Here is a 16,649-nt window from a genome sequence, read left to right as displayed (position 1 = left end):
GCACGTAGGATGGACTTTATCAGCTTCCCTATGACCACGGAGGCTCAGACTGACTGGGCTTGAGCATTCTACCGAATTGCTAACTTCCCCAAGGTGCAGGGAGCAATACACTATACGCACATCGCCATGCGGGCACCTTCTCAGGATGCAGAGGTTTTTTGCAACCGAAAAGTATTTCACTCCCTGAAGTTCCAACTAGTTGTCGCCCACAACCAGATAATTATGGCAGTGAATGCCAAATTTCTGGGAAGCTTCGATGTGGCTCACATCCTGCGTGAGAGCGCTGTATCTGACATGTTTACCAGTCAGCCACAAGATCAATGCTAGATGGTGACAAACTATATGGCCTAGCCACCTGGTGGATGACCTCCTGCGTGACACCCACACCGAAGCCGAGAAGCGATACAATGAGAGCCACAGAGCCACACGCAATATAGTCCAGAAAACCATTAGTGTGCTTAAGCGGCGCTTTAGATGCCTGGAGAACTCAGGAGGGGGGCTGCAATACAACCCTGATCAGGTAGCTCAATTCATGGTCGTGTGCTCCTTGCTGCACAACCTGGCTATCAGGAGGGGACAAGAATTGCCAGAAGGGACTGAAGTTCCGCCTCAGGAGAGCGAGGAAGAGGAGGATGAGGGGCTGGACACTGACCTAGGGCCAGACAATCAGGCTGACTATGTAACCATGCCCACGCTCTCCTCCAGACTGCAGGAAAGAGCCCATGGTGGCTACATAGCTGCAAGACTCTTATGTCAGCAGCTCATAAATGAGCGATTTGCCTGAAAGAACATTGCTGTTATTGACAAAACTGATACACTGCTGTGTGTGCAGCTCAGACATCAATGGTGGGCATCACCTTGGAGCCAGTTAAAGTTTAAGTTGATTCAAGTTAAGTTTAATTATACCGTTTCATGTTAAGGAATCACTAGTGTGTATCGATCCAGCTATCTGAGACAATGTGCAACAAGGTTATGTTGAATAAAAAACATTTAATACAACCATTGGTCTGAAATCAAAAGTCACGGGCAAAAACACCCCAGCCCACCCCACCTTTTTGAACATTTTGAACATTTTCGAACAAATGGTCAACATGTCCAGCAACACAGAACACAAATGCAAACCAACAGGGTGTTCCTGGCTATCGTCTCCAGGCCTCCGCCATCCGCGGAACGTACTCCGTCATGGTGCCGGAGATGGTGGCCAGCTGTTGGGATATGCCCCCAATGCCTGTAGGATCTGGTCACCTATGTCTACTGTCCTCCTGGACAGCTCTACATGTCGCCCTTCTCATCTGGCGCTTGTGGAGCAGATCTGCCGAGTCCACAAAACCTCCGCAGGGTCGGAGTCGTCCTGGGGTGCCCTGCGGTGAGGTGCTTGGGCCCGGTACCTCCAGAGTGGAGGTGGGGATGACCGGGGGAGCACTAGATGGCCTTGGGGTCGAATGCCTTCTGGAGCCTGGCGATGCAGGCTCCTCAAAGTCCGCACTCTCATCCATTGAGAACGGACCCAGCTGATTGACGGGTGAGAATCGGAGCTCCTTAGCACCGGATGTTGGATTGTCTGGCGAGTCCGGCCCTGCGCCCCCATCTTCTGGGCTCGGTGGTCTTGCCTTGGGATGCGCTGCTGGCTGAGCTGCAAAACACAAATGAGGTTATTAGAGGAGAAGGGGGTGCTAGGGTCACAAGATGAGTCCAGCGCTACACAGCATATACATGACAAAAGCACCACCGCTATCAATTTCATGCCCATCAACACATTCTGCATTGCAATGATTCTCATGAGGCCAGTCTTATTTATAGGACACTTTTAGAAATAATTTATCATATATTATTGTTTGTATATAAGTGGGTGTGGCATCTATTGACTTTACATCACGCAATGGTGTATACTTTACTCACATGGCATCACTTCAGAGTCTGCAGCTGTCTGCGTGGCCGACCCGGGGTGGCTCCCCACTAGTGTGAGCACCCGCTCCTCCATGTCATTGAGGTCGCTGATGACTGGTGGCCCCCCACACGTTCGCCTCTGCTCGGACCTATTCTTCGATAACTTCCTCTGTAAAAGGTAGCAGGATGACATGGCATGAGATCATTGCGTGATATCATTGCTAGGTACTGTCACAGAGACTGATACAACACATAACCGACAGGTGTAATCATGATTATTATGATAATTATCATTCTTTACCTAAAGACGTGCACCGTGACCGCAGGCTTTGAGTACAACATTCTCGGTAAAAGTGAAAGACCTCACATCTGATTATAGTCACTCATGACTCTTACAAATCAAATTATTTAAATATATAAGTACATGTAAATAAATGTAATATTTACTCTTGCGGATCCGACAAGATCGTTCCATCGCTTTCGACATTGGTTGCCCTCACGCTCCTCGGTCGCTGACGAGACCTCTGGTATCTTGGCCCATATCTTCTGGTAGGCCTTTGGGGTGGGCTTCCCACGCCCTCCCTGGGTCAAATCACCCCAGCGTCACTCAACCTCCTACATGAGGGAGGTATTTGCCTCGTCCGAGAACCTCCTCGCGCTCTCCCATCCTCCCAATTGTTCCTCTCCTACCTCACTGCTCTCGCCAGAGTCAGTCTCCACAGCATGCTGTGTCGCCTCCTCCACTCCCCCCATTATAGGCACTAAATTCATGAAAATATCTGGCTGGTAACAGCCAACTTTTTTTTGCTCAATTTGCTATAAAGCTCTCAACACTCCCTCCAACCTGCCAAAGCAGCCACACCACCACAAACCTTCGCTCCCTCTCTATCTGTCTCCTCTTATGCGCATGTAATGATGACCTCCTGAATCGTGGGAAACGAGCATTGCCATGCCGTTGCTAAGGACGCCGATACTTTACGGCAGAAGGTCAGAGATTTAACGCGAACGCCCATTTCAGATCGGTGACGCCCAATTTTTAAAATGGAGACTAGGGGCTTTGAAAATGGGGGACAATCCAGCGATATGAAAACCCATATTTACTGCCCACGCCGGATATAACGTCCATTTTTGGGCGATCTGCACAAAAGTGTAAAATCTAGCCCATAGTCTTTGAGTATATTCAAGACGGAGATCGATAGATTTTTGGATATTAAGGGAATCAAGAGATATGGGGACAGTGCAGGAAAGTGGAGTTGAGGTCGAAGATCAGCCATGATCTTATTGAATGGTGGAGGAGGCTCGAGGGACCGAATGGCCTACTCCTCCTAATTCTTATGTTCTTATTACTATATATATTGGGATAGTTAAATTGCCCAATATTATGTTGTTGTTCCTACATATCTTTCTGAATTGTCTGAAGATATTTACCTCTGTCTCATCTCCACTGCTGGGTGACCTGTAATGCATACCAAACTTGCACCAGTTGCCTTCATATTTCTTAACTCTATCCATTTAGAATCTGTCAATCCAACTGCCTGGAACATTCTTATGCTCTAGTGATTTAATAGAATTCTTTACCTAAACTACCAGCCTACCCTTTATAGCCCTCTTTATCGCTCTTGAATTTAAGTTCCCAGTCCTGTCTAAACTTAAGCCATAACATCGATAGTAATGCCTCTAATTCTCCAATACTGTTTTAAATGCTTTGTGCATTCACATATATATGACTCATAAGAACATAAGAATTAGGAACAGGAGTAGGCCATCTAGCCCCTCGAGCCTGCTCCGCCATTCAACAAGATCATGGCTGATCTGACCGTGGACTCGACTCCACTTACCCGCCTGTTCCCCATAACCCTTAATTCCCTTATTGGTTAAAAATCTATCTATCTGTGATTTGAATACTTCAGTCCTGACTCCCAAGTTTTGGAACATCGACCCTTATTATTCTCATTTCATTGTTTGATATCCCTTGCCCCCTTCTACTACAGTGTTTTAATTTCTCACTACCACATATTGTGTTTCTTTCCTTTTCTCTTTTATAGTATTTTTACATTATTTATTTCAGGTAAACCTTCTGCTTCTATTTTAATAGTTTTATTGACCCTGTTGTTCCTTCCTAGTCTCAAACCTAGATCTTCCTCATCCTTCCCTGGCCATCGTGTTAGTTTAAATCCTCCCCCACTGATCTATTAACTTTCTCAGCAAGGAAATTGTTACCGTTTTGGTTCAGGTAAAGTCTGCCACATCGATATAACCTTCCCTTGTACCAGAATTCACTCTCTAAAGTGCCAAGAATGTGAACCTTTCCCTCCTGCACCAGCACTGCAGCTATATTAGTCCTTCCTCACCTTAACTTGTCTTAACATGTAGTATGGTATACAATCCAGGGATTATCATCCTTGAGGTGTGTGCCAATCTAGTTCCTAACTCCTTCAACTTCCTTTGCAAAACCTCAAATATACTTCTTTGTCATTGGTTCCAATATGGACCGTGACTTCTGGCTGCTCTCCCTCTCTTTTCCAGAACTTTTTCCAACCGTTCCATGATGTCCCTCACTCTCGCACCAGTGAGGCATCATACCATTCTCAGTCATGTTTTCAAAAAAGGCTGTTCATATCCTTGATTACAGAACCCTTCATCACTGTTGCTCTCCTATTCTTGCAGGCTACTTGCCTCTCCTCTCCTTGGGTGTAGTCATTTATTCATACAAGTAAATGATGAAACTATCCCCGAGCCTGTTTTAGTTTGCACCGGTCTCAGAATTTCCACGGATTATTCTTGAGCAGGAGAGGCCAGAGATGAAAAGAAACAGATGCAATGGTAAGTCTAAAATACAGTCATTCATGGGTAAAGTCCAGAAGTACTTCTTCACAAAGGGTAGAAGAAGTCTGGAACTCTCTTGCTCCAAAAAACTGTTGAGGCTAGGTCAGTTGAGAATGTCAAAACTGACATTGATAAATGTTTGTTAGTCCAAGGTATTGAGGGATATTGAACCAAGTGGGTAAATGGAGTTACGATACAGATCAGCCATGATCTAATTGAATGGTGGAACAGGCTCGAAGGACTGAATGGCCTACTCCTGTTCTTCTGCGCCACAAGAAATACAGAACATGCCAATCAACATTAAAATGAGAAAGAAAGGTTAATGTTTAGGGGGTGATTCTTCATCAGAATTCCAACTCCTAGGGTTCTGCAGAAGGATCACATCATTATCTTTTTCAATTGTTGATTGGAGCGCTGCCATTTCCTGTCCCAGTGGCGTCTAGTCCTTCTGGCTATTACTGGAGAGCCAGAGGCTTGAACATTGTTCTGGTGGGCTGTACCAGTAAGTTTCAATTGTGGGCTCCTCTTCAGTCTTTGAGCTGTTGTAAACTCATCAGTCTCAGTGCATAGTTTCTTTGAGTTCCCAACAGGCTGATATAAAAAAAAATTAGACGGTAAACTGGGAATGTACCCTCCTGCCTCATTTCCATGTGTGTGATGGCATTTTATCCTCTAAGAGTAGGCCCAGCACTGCCTCCTCCCAACCCCCTTGGGGAGGCCTGGAAATTCCAGGGTCGTGTAATGGGGCTTTGACCTTGCTAAAACACCTTTTTCCTGATCTTTGTGCCTGAGACATGGATGCAAGGGTCAGGAAAATTGGCTCCTATATCTTTTAAGGAAAACTCTTTTACAGCATGATGGTTTATAGCAGACTAATGGAAGTCTTACTGTATAAGTTCTCGTGTTGTTGTATCTTGGCCACCATATAGCAATAACAACATCAATGTTTGAAGTAGTTATTGACACAACAACCATGCTTTACTTTGCAGATCAATATTTGAATTGTGGGGTCAAGGAAGAACACATGAAGAGCTGCATAACTCACTGAGAAATTATCCTGCAGACAGAATGGTGTGTATGCACAGGAATCATCTACATTGTCTTGTATATGTAGCTAAGCTATTGTATTGAATTTAATTAACCATATTTATTTTCCTACTTTAGATCCCATTCCTTCAGTATGGTTCAACATACCAGATAAATGTTTATACATTTAATAAAACATTATCACATAACGAGAGGATTCAAAAGATAGATGTATGTATGATACTGCTTTATTTTACTGTCTTTGGTTTAGTCGATGTGTACTTACGATGTGAGTGATTCTGAGAATATTGTGATTGGAAAAAGAGCTTTCTCGATGATTCAGTTGGTAACTATAATGCTAAGTGTGGATCTAAGCCACACAAAACAGGAAGGTCCTGGTTTTATCCTCGGTATCCATTGGATTAGATGGTCAGAAGGGGGGAACTACAATAGGCCTCAGCACATTTAGGCTAGGGTAACTGTTCCCAGTACTATGCAATGACTCCTGCGGAAGATGTGGACATGGGATCAGGCTCTGTTTTGATGCTCTTCGCAATAGATCTGCTGCTGACGCTCACTATCTTATCTCACACATGGAAAATGAGAACCTGAGTAAGGTATCAGGTGGCAACTAGGGATGGGCATTAATGCAGCCTTGCCAGTATCGTCCAGATCCTGAGGCGATGTAAAATAAAAACTCCCAGCAGACAGTGCGGGAATGTGGAAGTTGCATATGTGTTGGAAAAAGAGAGAGTGGAAATCTGCCTGAAGGTCAGAGAGAATGTTGGGGAGAGGATGCCTGCTAGCTAAGAAAGGTACATTGACTGAAGAAAAAGTGGTAAAGGATACTTTGATGCACGAGTAAGGTTTGGATAGCTTAGTGGTTATCGTACTGGAATAGTAATCCAGAGGTTGAGAGTTTAAATCCCACCATGGTAACTTGTGAAATTGAATTAAGAATCTGTGGGCTCAACAGATAAATGATGATTCTTCATCAGAAAATTGCAAACTGCCAGTTTGTTGGAGAAACTCAACTGGGTCACTAATGTTAGTCAACGAAGGGCTCGTCACCTCCACCCGGTCTGGCCTACATGTGACTCCAATTCATACTACATGATTGACTCAGGTCTCTCGGGGCAACCAGGGTTGTGCAGTGTCACTATCTCCCATATCCCAAGAACAATTAAAAAAACTGTGTCTGGAGGAAGGGAGGGACAATCTAATGTGTTCTGTACATGTTGCACCAGAGAAAATGTCCAGTGTATAATTTGCTCCCCCAAAACCCAGCATAAAAATAGACATCCTCCATCCCTAAATTTCACTGCAGAAATTGTGAAAAACAAATAGTTATATTTCATTTCTTTCTTTCTTTTATAAAGATGGATTTTAAATGTTTTATGTCAATCCAAATGATCTTGCAGTTATTAGAAAGTTTGAATAAAGCCTGGGTCATCTATGCACAAGACATAATTATAAAAGGCCCTGAAAAGTAAGATCATTGTCACAACACTAATATACTTAATATATTGAAAACATATTGATCTAATTATTGAAGTTTTCAAAATGTTAATAAAATATTTGCTCTGACCGGTGAATTCTCTCGGGTGTTACATTTGTTTTTTGTTTTAACTTTTGTTTTATATGTTATACAGAATTTAGGATTTCTGCCCTTTCAAGGAACAGTGAATCTAAAGAATCCAGAGCATGTATTCTGGTTACTTGAAGACTATGGTACAGACCCGAATAATGCTCCAGAGAAGCCCTTTTGTATTTACTTTGGAAGATGGGTGAGATTTATAGAGTTCACACCTTAAGGGAAATTGAGTATTAGTTTATAATTAAACATTTTCTTTACTCTTCCCTCAGTCAGTAATTGCACTGTTTGATGTTGTACAGAGTCATACAAACAGAAAATGTCAAACTTTTAACGCTTGTCTATATTGAGATAGTTGACCTCAACTAAACTGGCAGTAGGATGCTTTTATTGGCCTGAGTGGGACCTAGCCAGGATTCCCACTGTGACGTGGTAGAAATAGATATTGAGTCTTGGCTGTGATGTCTCCCATGGTAAAATAGTCTGTGGACACCTGAGGGCCCCAAAAAACCTGCAGTGCTTTTGGGGCATCATGGCTGTTATTGGGGTGGATGGAGGTTAGGACAGGACCTGGTTTCCGCCCTGTGAGCCCTGAACTGAGGATTTCCTTGCCCAAAGGAGTTGGTTGCTACTTCCATTTGCACCTTGATGGGACTAGCGGGATGATGTTGCCTGCTGGAATTCCTTCCCATCCTGACTCTGGTGCCCCAAAGCACCTTATGCTTGCATGAAGCAGGCATACAGTACTTTAAACCAGTGGAAGTGGGAAAGGCCTTGCTTTCCTCACAGCATTCAGTCGCAAAGCCAACCTTCCAGGAAAGGGGCCAGTTGTGCTGCACTTTTCCCATTCTCTACTCACCTGCTGGCACTTGCTTCAGTGGCTGGCCAACATCAGTAGTTCCACTTCCCCATCTCCACCAAGTAGGCACCCAGCTGCACCTATACTGGTGGGTGCTCGGTGCTCGCCTACTTTATGTAAATAACCTGATTCTTGGCATTGCGACGGGTTAGGATCATTGGGCAGAAAACGTTAGTGGGAGTTGTGCACAAACCACCAAACAGTAGTAGAGAGGTTGGGGATGGAATCAAACAGGAAATTAGGGACGCGTGCAATAAGGGTACAGCAGTTATCATGGGTGACTTTAATCTACATATAGATTGGGCTAACCAAACGTAGCAGTACTACGGAGGAGGATTTCCTGGAGTGTATTATGGATCGTTTTCTAGACCAATATGTTGAGGAACCAACTAGAGAGCAGGCCATCCTAGACTGGGTGTCGTGTAATGAGCGAGGATTAATTAGCAATCTTGTTGTGCGAGGCCCCTTGGGGAAGAGTGACCATAATATGGTAGAATTCTTTATTAAGATGGAGAGTGACACAGTTAATTCAGAGACTAGGGCCCTGAACTTGGGGAAACGTGACTTCGATGGTATGAGACGTGAATTGGCGAGGATACATTGGCAAATGATACTTAAAGGGTTGACGGTGGATAGGCAATGGCAGACATTTATAGATCACATGGATGAACTTCAACAATTGTACATCCCTGTCTGGCGTAAAAATAAAAAGGGGAAGGTGGTTCAACTGTGGCTAACAAGGGAAATTAAGGATAGTGTTAAATCCAAAGAAGAGGCATATAAATTGGCCAGAAAAAGCAGCAAAACCTGAGGACTGGGAGAAATTTAGAATTCAGCAGAGGAGGACTAAGGGTTTAATTAGGAGGGGGAAATAGAGTATGAGAGGAAGCTTGCAGGGAACATAAAAACTGACTGCAAAAGCTTCTATAGATATGTGAAGAGAAAACAATTAGTGAAGACAAATGTAGGTCCTTGCAGTCAGAATCAGGTGAATTCATAATGGGGAACAAGGAAATGGCAGACCACTTGAACAAATACTTTGGTTCTGTCTTCACTAAGGAAGACACGAATAACCTCCCAAAAATAATAGGGGACCGAGGGTCTAGCGCGAAGGAGGAACTGAAGGAAATCCTTATTAGTCAGGAAATTGTGTTGGGGAAATTGATGGGATTGAAGGCTGATAAATCCCCAGGACCTGATAGTCTGCATCCCAGAGTACTTAAGGAAGTGGCCCTAGAAATAGTGGATGCATTGGTGGTCATTTTCCAACATTCTGTAGACTCTGGATCAGTTCCTATGGATTGGAGGGTAGCTAATGTATCCCCATTTTTAAAAAAAAAAGGAGGGAGAGAGAAAACAGGGAATTATAGACCGGTTAGTCTGACAACGGTAGTTGGAAGAATGTTGGAATCAATTATTAAAGATGTAATAGCACTGCATTTGGAAAGCAGTGACAGGATCAGTCCAAGTCAGCATGGATTTATGAAAGGGAAATCATGCTTGACAAATCTTCCAGAATTTTTTGAGGATGTAACTAGTAGAGTGGACAAGGGAGGAACCAGTGGATGTGGTGTATTTGGACTTTCAAAGGCTTTTGACAAGGTCGCACACAAGACATTAGTGTGCAAAATTAAGGCACATGGTATTGGGGATAATGTATTGACGTGGATAGAGAACTGGTTGGCAGACAGGAAGCAAAGAGTAGGAATAAACGGGTCCGTTTCAGAATGGCAGGCAGTGACTAGTGGGGTACCGCAAGATTCAGTGCTGGGATCCCAGCTATTTACAATATACATTAATGATTTAGACGAAGGAATTGAATGTAATATCTCCAAGTTTGCAGATAACACTAAGCTGGGTGGCAGTGTGAGCTGTGAGGAGAATGCCAAGAGGCTGCAGGGTGACTTGGACAGGTTAGGTGAGTGGGCAAATGCATGGCAGATGCAGTATAATGTAGATAAATGAGGTTATCTACTTCAGTGGCAAAAACAGGAAGGCAGAATATTATATGAATGGTGACAGATTAGGAAAAGGGGAGGTGCAACGAGACCTGGGTGTCATGGTACATCAGTCATTGAAAGTTGGCATGCAGGTACAGCAGGCGGTGAAGAAGGCAAATAGCATGTTGACCTTCATAGCGAGAGGAGTTGAGTATAGGAGCAGGGAAGTGTTACTACAGTTGCACAGGGCCTTGAACAGTTTTGGTCTCCTAATCTGAGGAAAGACATTCTTGCTATTGAGGGAGTGCAGTGAAGGTTCACCAGACTAATTCCCGGGATGGCAAGACTGACATATGAAGAAAGACTGAATCGACTAGGCTTATATTCATTGGAATTTAGAAGAATGAGAGGTGATCTCATAGAAATATATAAAATTCTGATGGGATTGGACAGGTTAGATGCAGGAAGAATGTTCCCGATGTTGGGGAAGTTCAGAATCAGGGGTCACAGTCTAAGGATAAGGGTTAAACCATTTAGGACCAAGATGAGGAGAAACTTCTTCAGTCAGAGAATTGTGAATCTGTGGAATTCTCTACCACAGAAAGTTGTTGAGGCCAGTTCGTTAGATATATTCAAAAGGGAGTTGGATGTGACCCTTACGGCTAAAAGGATCAAGGGGTATGGAGAGAAAGCAGGAATGGGGTACTGAAGTTGCATGATCAGCCATGATCTTATTGAGTGGTGATGCAGGCTCGAAGGGCCGAATGGCCTACTGCTGCACCTGTTTTCTATAACTGAGATCCTGCTCCATCCCATTACATCAGTAAAATGGGAGCACGAGCTGTCAGGGCCTTGTTGTCTTAGTATGCACCTGAAGAGCAGACACATGATCAAGGTACCAGAGAGTAGTTGTTATCTGTGGCGCGGTACCCTCTGAGAGCCAGTGCATTCAAGAAAGGTGGGGAGGATTATGAGATTTTTAAAAAGCTGTTCCTGTGTTGGAGAAAAACACTTTCTTTAAGCGATGAAATAATGAATAATTATAGAACTGGTAAATTAAATTCAGTTGAAACTAGAAATCTTGATTAAAAGTTTTGGTGTGTGTGTATATGTGTATATATATAATTATTAATACTCTAATGTTAAATTTGTTTTTATCAGTATTGATTAGAAAGACTAGAAATAGTGTACCCATAAAAAAAATAATTTGGAGGATTAAAGATGTGCCACCATCCGTTTCTGCTTTAGCTTGCTGATGGTCGAAGGGAGCTAATCAACTTGTACAGTGTGAAGAAGCGACACTTCATTGGAAATACCAGCATGGATGCCTGTCTCTCCTTTCTAATGGCAAATCACGCTAAAGCAGGAGCTAATGACTTGGTATTTGATCCATTTGTGGGAACAGGTAAAGAGGAGTCTGATGAAACAGACACTGAGTGCACTTTTTGCTTGCTAAGAATTTAGTTTATTTTTCCTTTGCTGTTTAAAAACTTCAAAGGAAAATTGTGCAGAAAATGCATAGATGCAATTTAGTTTAGTTTTCAATCCTACCTGTTGCTTTCTAAAACTGCATATTTATATTAATTCTTTGAAGAGCATGTTTTCTGAAGCCTAATTATTTTTTTTGTCTTATTTGGATAATTCTTGAAAGGCATGTTTTGTGGATGTTGTAATTTGAACTTTATCTTTGTTTTATAATTTATATGATTGTATATTTAGAAAGAGGTAAATAATATTTCATTCAGGTGTGTTATTTTATTTATACCCCTCATTTTATACCAAATGGCATTCCTTAGCTGCGAAGGTGGCTTGGTGACATGTTCCTGTGTCTTTGTCAATGTAACTGGACATTAGCAGTGGTTGCTGACCTCATGGTCCAGATTTTGCAGTCAGCGGCGAATGAACAGCACTCGCCATTCATTACGCTTACACTTGCGCACAGAATTTCTGTGGGTTTTTACACTGCAATTTGCAGTTATCAGACAGCGCAACACCCTCTACAGGGGATCTGGGACCGGAGTGAACAGGGCAAGTAATGATGTGTTTCCTCAACTTTTTTTCTTTGGAACAGAGGAGGCTGAGGGGAGACCTGATTGAGGTGTATAAAATTATGAGGGGCCTGGATAGAGTTGATAGGAAGGACCTGTTTCCCTTGGCAGAGGGGTCAACAACCAGGGGGGCATAGATTTAAAGTAACTGGGGGGAGGTTTGGAGGGATATAAGGGGAAATTCTTCACCCAGAGGGTGGTGAGGGTCTGAAACTCACTGTCTAAAAGGGTGATAGAAGCAGAAAGCCTCACCACATTTTAAAAAATACTTGGATGTGCACTTAAAGTGCCGCAACCTACAGGATTACGGACCAAGAGCTGGAAAGTGGGATTAGGCTGGATAGTTCTTGGTCGGCCGGCGTGAACACTTTGGCCCGAAATGGCCTCCTTCCGTGCTGTAAATTTCGATGATTCTATTCTCTGAACTAATCAGATTGAAGAATCCTTACTGAGTCACGCAGAGTCTAAACCAAGAAGTGTAAGTTAGAATATTTAATTCACTGCCAAGTCGTGCACTGAAAACAAAATCGAGAGGGAAAGAAAGATGAGATTGAGAGAGATAAAAAAAGTAAAATTTTAATTTTTAGAAATCTCCAACAATAATTGAAATCTGAAGGAATGAGACTCCACACTTGTAAAAGTTAATATTCAGTGTCGGAGAAGTTATTTGGCATTAATTAAAACTTATCATGCCATTAAAAATTCACTTAAACTTGAATGGACAAGCCCTTACTTATTCTGGTATGTTTAGTGGGTATCTAATGGGTAAGTACTGCAACCTCACGCCCTTCATGTGTTTGAATGCTGAAACTCTCTGCAAGGTACCAGTGTAGCGAAGCTTGTGGAGGGGCAGGGCAAATCAGATAGCAGCTTCCTAATTTACACATTTTACTGCGCATGTGAGGACACTGCAAGTTGCTATCTGATTTATTACTTGATATTGATTAGCGCTGATAACCTTGCTGTTATTTCTATTGCAAAATCCAGGCCATTTTAATGATTTTCTTGTGGGAAAAGTTATTTTCTTCAGGTGACTCTCATTGCTAATATTGGGCACTGCACATATCAACAAACCTGTGCTCCATCACCAAAGATTTGGTCACTACAGTCCAGTTGGGTTTGAGTCAAACCACTGCTAAAGATCCCTCTGCCCAAGGGGTGATACTCAGGCTGATAGAATTGCCAGACAATCGGAGTAAATGGGCGTTTTCAGTTGTTTATGCTGTGGATCTGTTGGTCATAAGAACATAAGAACATAAGAATTAAGAACAGGAGTAGGCCATCTAGCCCCTCGATCCTGCTCCGCCATTCAACAAGATCATGGCTGATATGGCCGTGGACTCAGCTCCACTTGCCCGCCCGCTCCCCATAACCCTTAATTCCCTTATTGGTTAAAAATCTATCCATCTGTGACTTGAATACATTCAATGAGCTAGCCTCAACTGTTTCCTTGGGCAGAGAATTCCACAAATTCACAACCCTCTGGGAGAAGAAATTCCTTCTCAACTCTGTTTTAAATTGGCTCCCCCGTATTTTGAGGCTGTGCCCCCTAGTTCTAGTCTCCCCGACCAGTGGAAACAACCTCTCTGCCTCTATCTTGTCTATCCCTTTCATTATTTTAAATGTTTCTATAAGATCACCCCTCATCCTTCTGAGCTCCAACGAGTAAAGACCCAGTCTACTCAATCTATCACCATAAGGTAACCCCCTCATCTTTGGAATCAGCCTAGTGAATAGTCTCTGTACCCCCTCCAAAGCTAGTATATCCTTCCTTAAGTAAGATGACCAAAACTGCACGCAGTACTCGAGGTGCGGCCTCACCAATACTCTATACAGTTGCAGAAGGACCTCCCTGCTTTTGTACTCCATAGATTGGCGAATGATACTGAAGGGGTTGACTGTGGATGGGCAATGGCAGACATTTAGAGACCGCATGGATGAACTACAACAATTGTACATTCCTGTCTGGCGTAAAAATAAAAAAGGGAAGGTGGCTCAACCGTGGCTATCAAGGGAAATCAGGGATAGCATTAAAGCCAAGGAAGTGGCATACAAATTGGCCAGAAATAGCAGCGAACCCGGGGACTGGGAGAAATTTAGAACTCAGCAGAGGAGGACAAAGGGTTTGATTAGGGCAGGGAAAATGGAGTACGAGAAGAAGCTTGCAGGGAACATTAAGACAGATTGCAAAAGTTTCGATAGATATGTAAAGAGAAAAAGGTTAGTAAAGACAAACGTAGGTCCCCTGCAGTCAGAATCAGGGAAAGTCATAACGGGGAACAAAGAAATGGCGGACCAATTGAACAAGTACTTTGGTTCGGTATTCACTGAGGAGGACACAAACAACCTTCCGGATATAAAAGGGGTCGGAGGGTCTAGTAAGGAGGAGGAACTGAGGGAAATCCTTATTAGTCGGGAAATTGTGTTGGGGAAATTGATGGGATTGAAGGCCGATAAATCCCCAGGGCCTGATGGACTGCATCCCAGAGTACTTAATGAGGTGGCCTTGGAAATAGTGGATGCATTGACAGTCATTTTCCAACATTCCATTGACTCTGGATCAGTTCCTATGGAGTGGAGGGTAGCCAATGTAACCCCACTTTTTAAAAAAGGAGGGAGAGAGAAAACAGGGAATTATAGACCGGTCAGCCTGACATCGGTAGTGGGTAAAATGATGGAATCAATTATTAAGGATGTCATAGCAGTGCATTTGGAAAGAGGTAATATGATCGGTCCAAGTCAGCATGGATTTGTGAAAGGGAAATCATGCTTGACAAATCTTGTAGAATTTTTTGAGGATGTTTCCAGTAGAGTGGACAAGGGAGAACCAGTTGATGTGGTATATTTGGACTTTCAGAAGGCTTTCGACAAGGTCCCACACAAGAGATTAATGTGCAAAGTTAAAGCACATGGGATTGGGGGTAGTGTGCTGACATGGATTGAGAACTGGTTGTCAGACAGGAAGCAAAGAGTTGGAGTAAATGGAGACTTTTCAAAATGGCAGGCAGTGACTAGTGGGGTACCGCAAGGTTCTGTGCTGGGGCCCCAGCTGTTTACACTGTACATTAATGATTTAGACGAGGGGATTAAATGTAGTATCTCCTAATTTGCGGATGACACTAAGTTGGGTGGCAGTGTGAGCTACGAGGAGGATGCTATGAGGCTGCAGAGCGACTTGGATAGGTTAGGTGAGTGGGCAAATGCATGGCACATGAAGTATAATGTGGATAAATGTGAGGTTATCCACTTTGGTGGTAAAAACAGAGAGACAGACTATTATCTGAATGGTGACAGATTAGGAAAAGGGGAGGTGCAAAGAGACCTGGGTGTCATGGTACATCAGTCATTGAAGGTTGGCATGCAGGTACAGCAGGCGGTTAAGAAAGCAAATGGCATGTTGGCCTTCATAGTGAGGGGATTTGAGTACAGGAGCAGGGAGGTGTTGCTACAATTGTACAGGGCCTTGGTGAGGCCACACCTGGAGTATTGTGTACAGTTTTGGTCTCCTAACATGAGGAAGGACATTCTTGCTATTGAGGGAGTGCAGCGAAGGTTCACCAGACTGATTCCCGGGATGGCGGGACTGACCTATCAAGAAAGACTGGATCAACTGGGCTTGTATTCACTGGAGTTCAGAAGAATGAGAGGGGACCTCATAGAAACGTTTAAAATTCTGACGGGGTTAGACAGGTTAAATGCAGGAAGAATGTTCCCAATGTTGGGGAAGTCCAGAACCAGGGGACACAGTCTAAGGATAAGGGGGAAGCCATTTAGGACCGAGATGAGGAGGAATTTCTTCACCCAGCGAGTGGTGAACCTGTGGAATTCTCTACCCCAGAAAGTTGTTGAGGCTAATTCACTAAATATATTCAAAAAGGAGTTAGATGAAGTCCTTACTACTAGGGGGATCAAGGGGTATGGTGAGAAAGCAGGAATGGGGTACTGAAGTTGCATGTTCAGCCATGAACTCATTGAATGGCGGTGCAGGCTAGAAGGGCCGAATGGCCTACTCCTGCACCTATTTTCTATGTTTCTATGTTTCTATCTCTCTCGCAATGAAGGCCACCATTCCATTCGCCTTCCTGATTACCTGCTGCACCTGCAAACTAACTTTTTGGGATTCATGCACAAGGACCCCCAGGTCCCTCTGCACCGCAGCATGTTGTAATTTCTCCCCAATCAAATAATATTCCCTTTTACTGTTTTTTTTCTCCAAGGTGGATGACCTCACACTTTCCGACATTGTATTCCATCTGCCAAACCTTAGCCCATTCGCTTAACCTATCTAAATCTCTTTGCAGCCTCTCTGTGTCCTCTACACAACCCGCTTTCCCGCTAATCTTTGTGTCATCTGCAAATTTTATTACACTACACTCTGTCCCCTCTTCCAGGTCATCTATGTATATTGTAAACAGTTGTGATCCCAGCACCGATCCCTGTGGCACACCACTAACCACCGATTTCCAACC

At 43.5% G+C, this 16,649-nt stretch overlaps 1 protein-coding gene across 2 annotated transcripts in view; it reads left to right on the top strand.

The window, feature by feature from the left end:
* trmt11 (tRNA methyltransferase 11 homolog) overlaps positions 1-16,649 on the top strand; it is a 137,256-nt gene that overhangs the window by 26,238 nt on the left and 94,369 nt on the right. For both annotated transcript variants that reach the window (XM_070885274.1, XM_070885275.1), the window contains exons 4-7: positions 5,703-5,784; positions 5,878-5,970; positions 7,392-7,526; positions 11,381-11,537. In XM_070885274.1, the coding sequence (XP_070741375.1) occupies positions 5,703-5,784; positions 5,878-5,970; positions 7,392-7,526; positions 11,381-11,537 (467 nt within the window). The remainder of the gene's footprint in view (positions 1-5,702; positions 5,785-5,877; positions 5,971-7,391; positions 7,527-11,380; positions 11,538-16,649) is intronic.

This window comes from Pristiophorus japonicus, chromosome 7, assembly GCF_044704955.1.
Source record: "Pristiophorus japonicus isolate sPriJap1 chromosome 7, sPriJap1.hap1, whole genome shotgun sequence".
Taxonomy (NCBI): Eukaryota; Metazoa; Chordata; class Chondrichthyes; family Pristiophoridae; genus Pristiophorus; species Pristiophorus japonicus.
The sequence above is the reverse complement of the archived record's forward strand: the minus strand, read 5'-3'. Positions and strand labels throughout refer to the sequence as shown.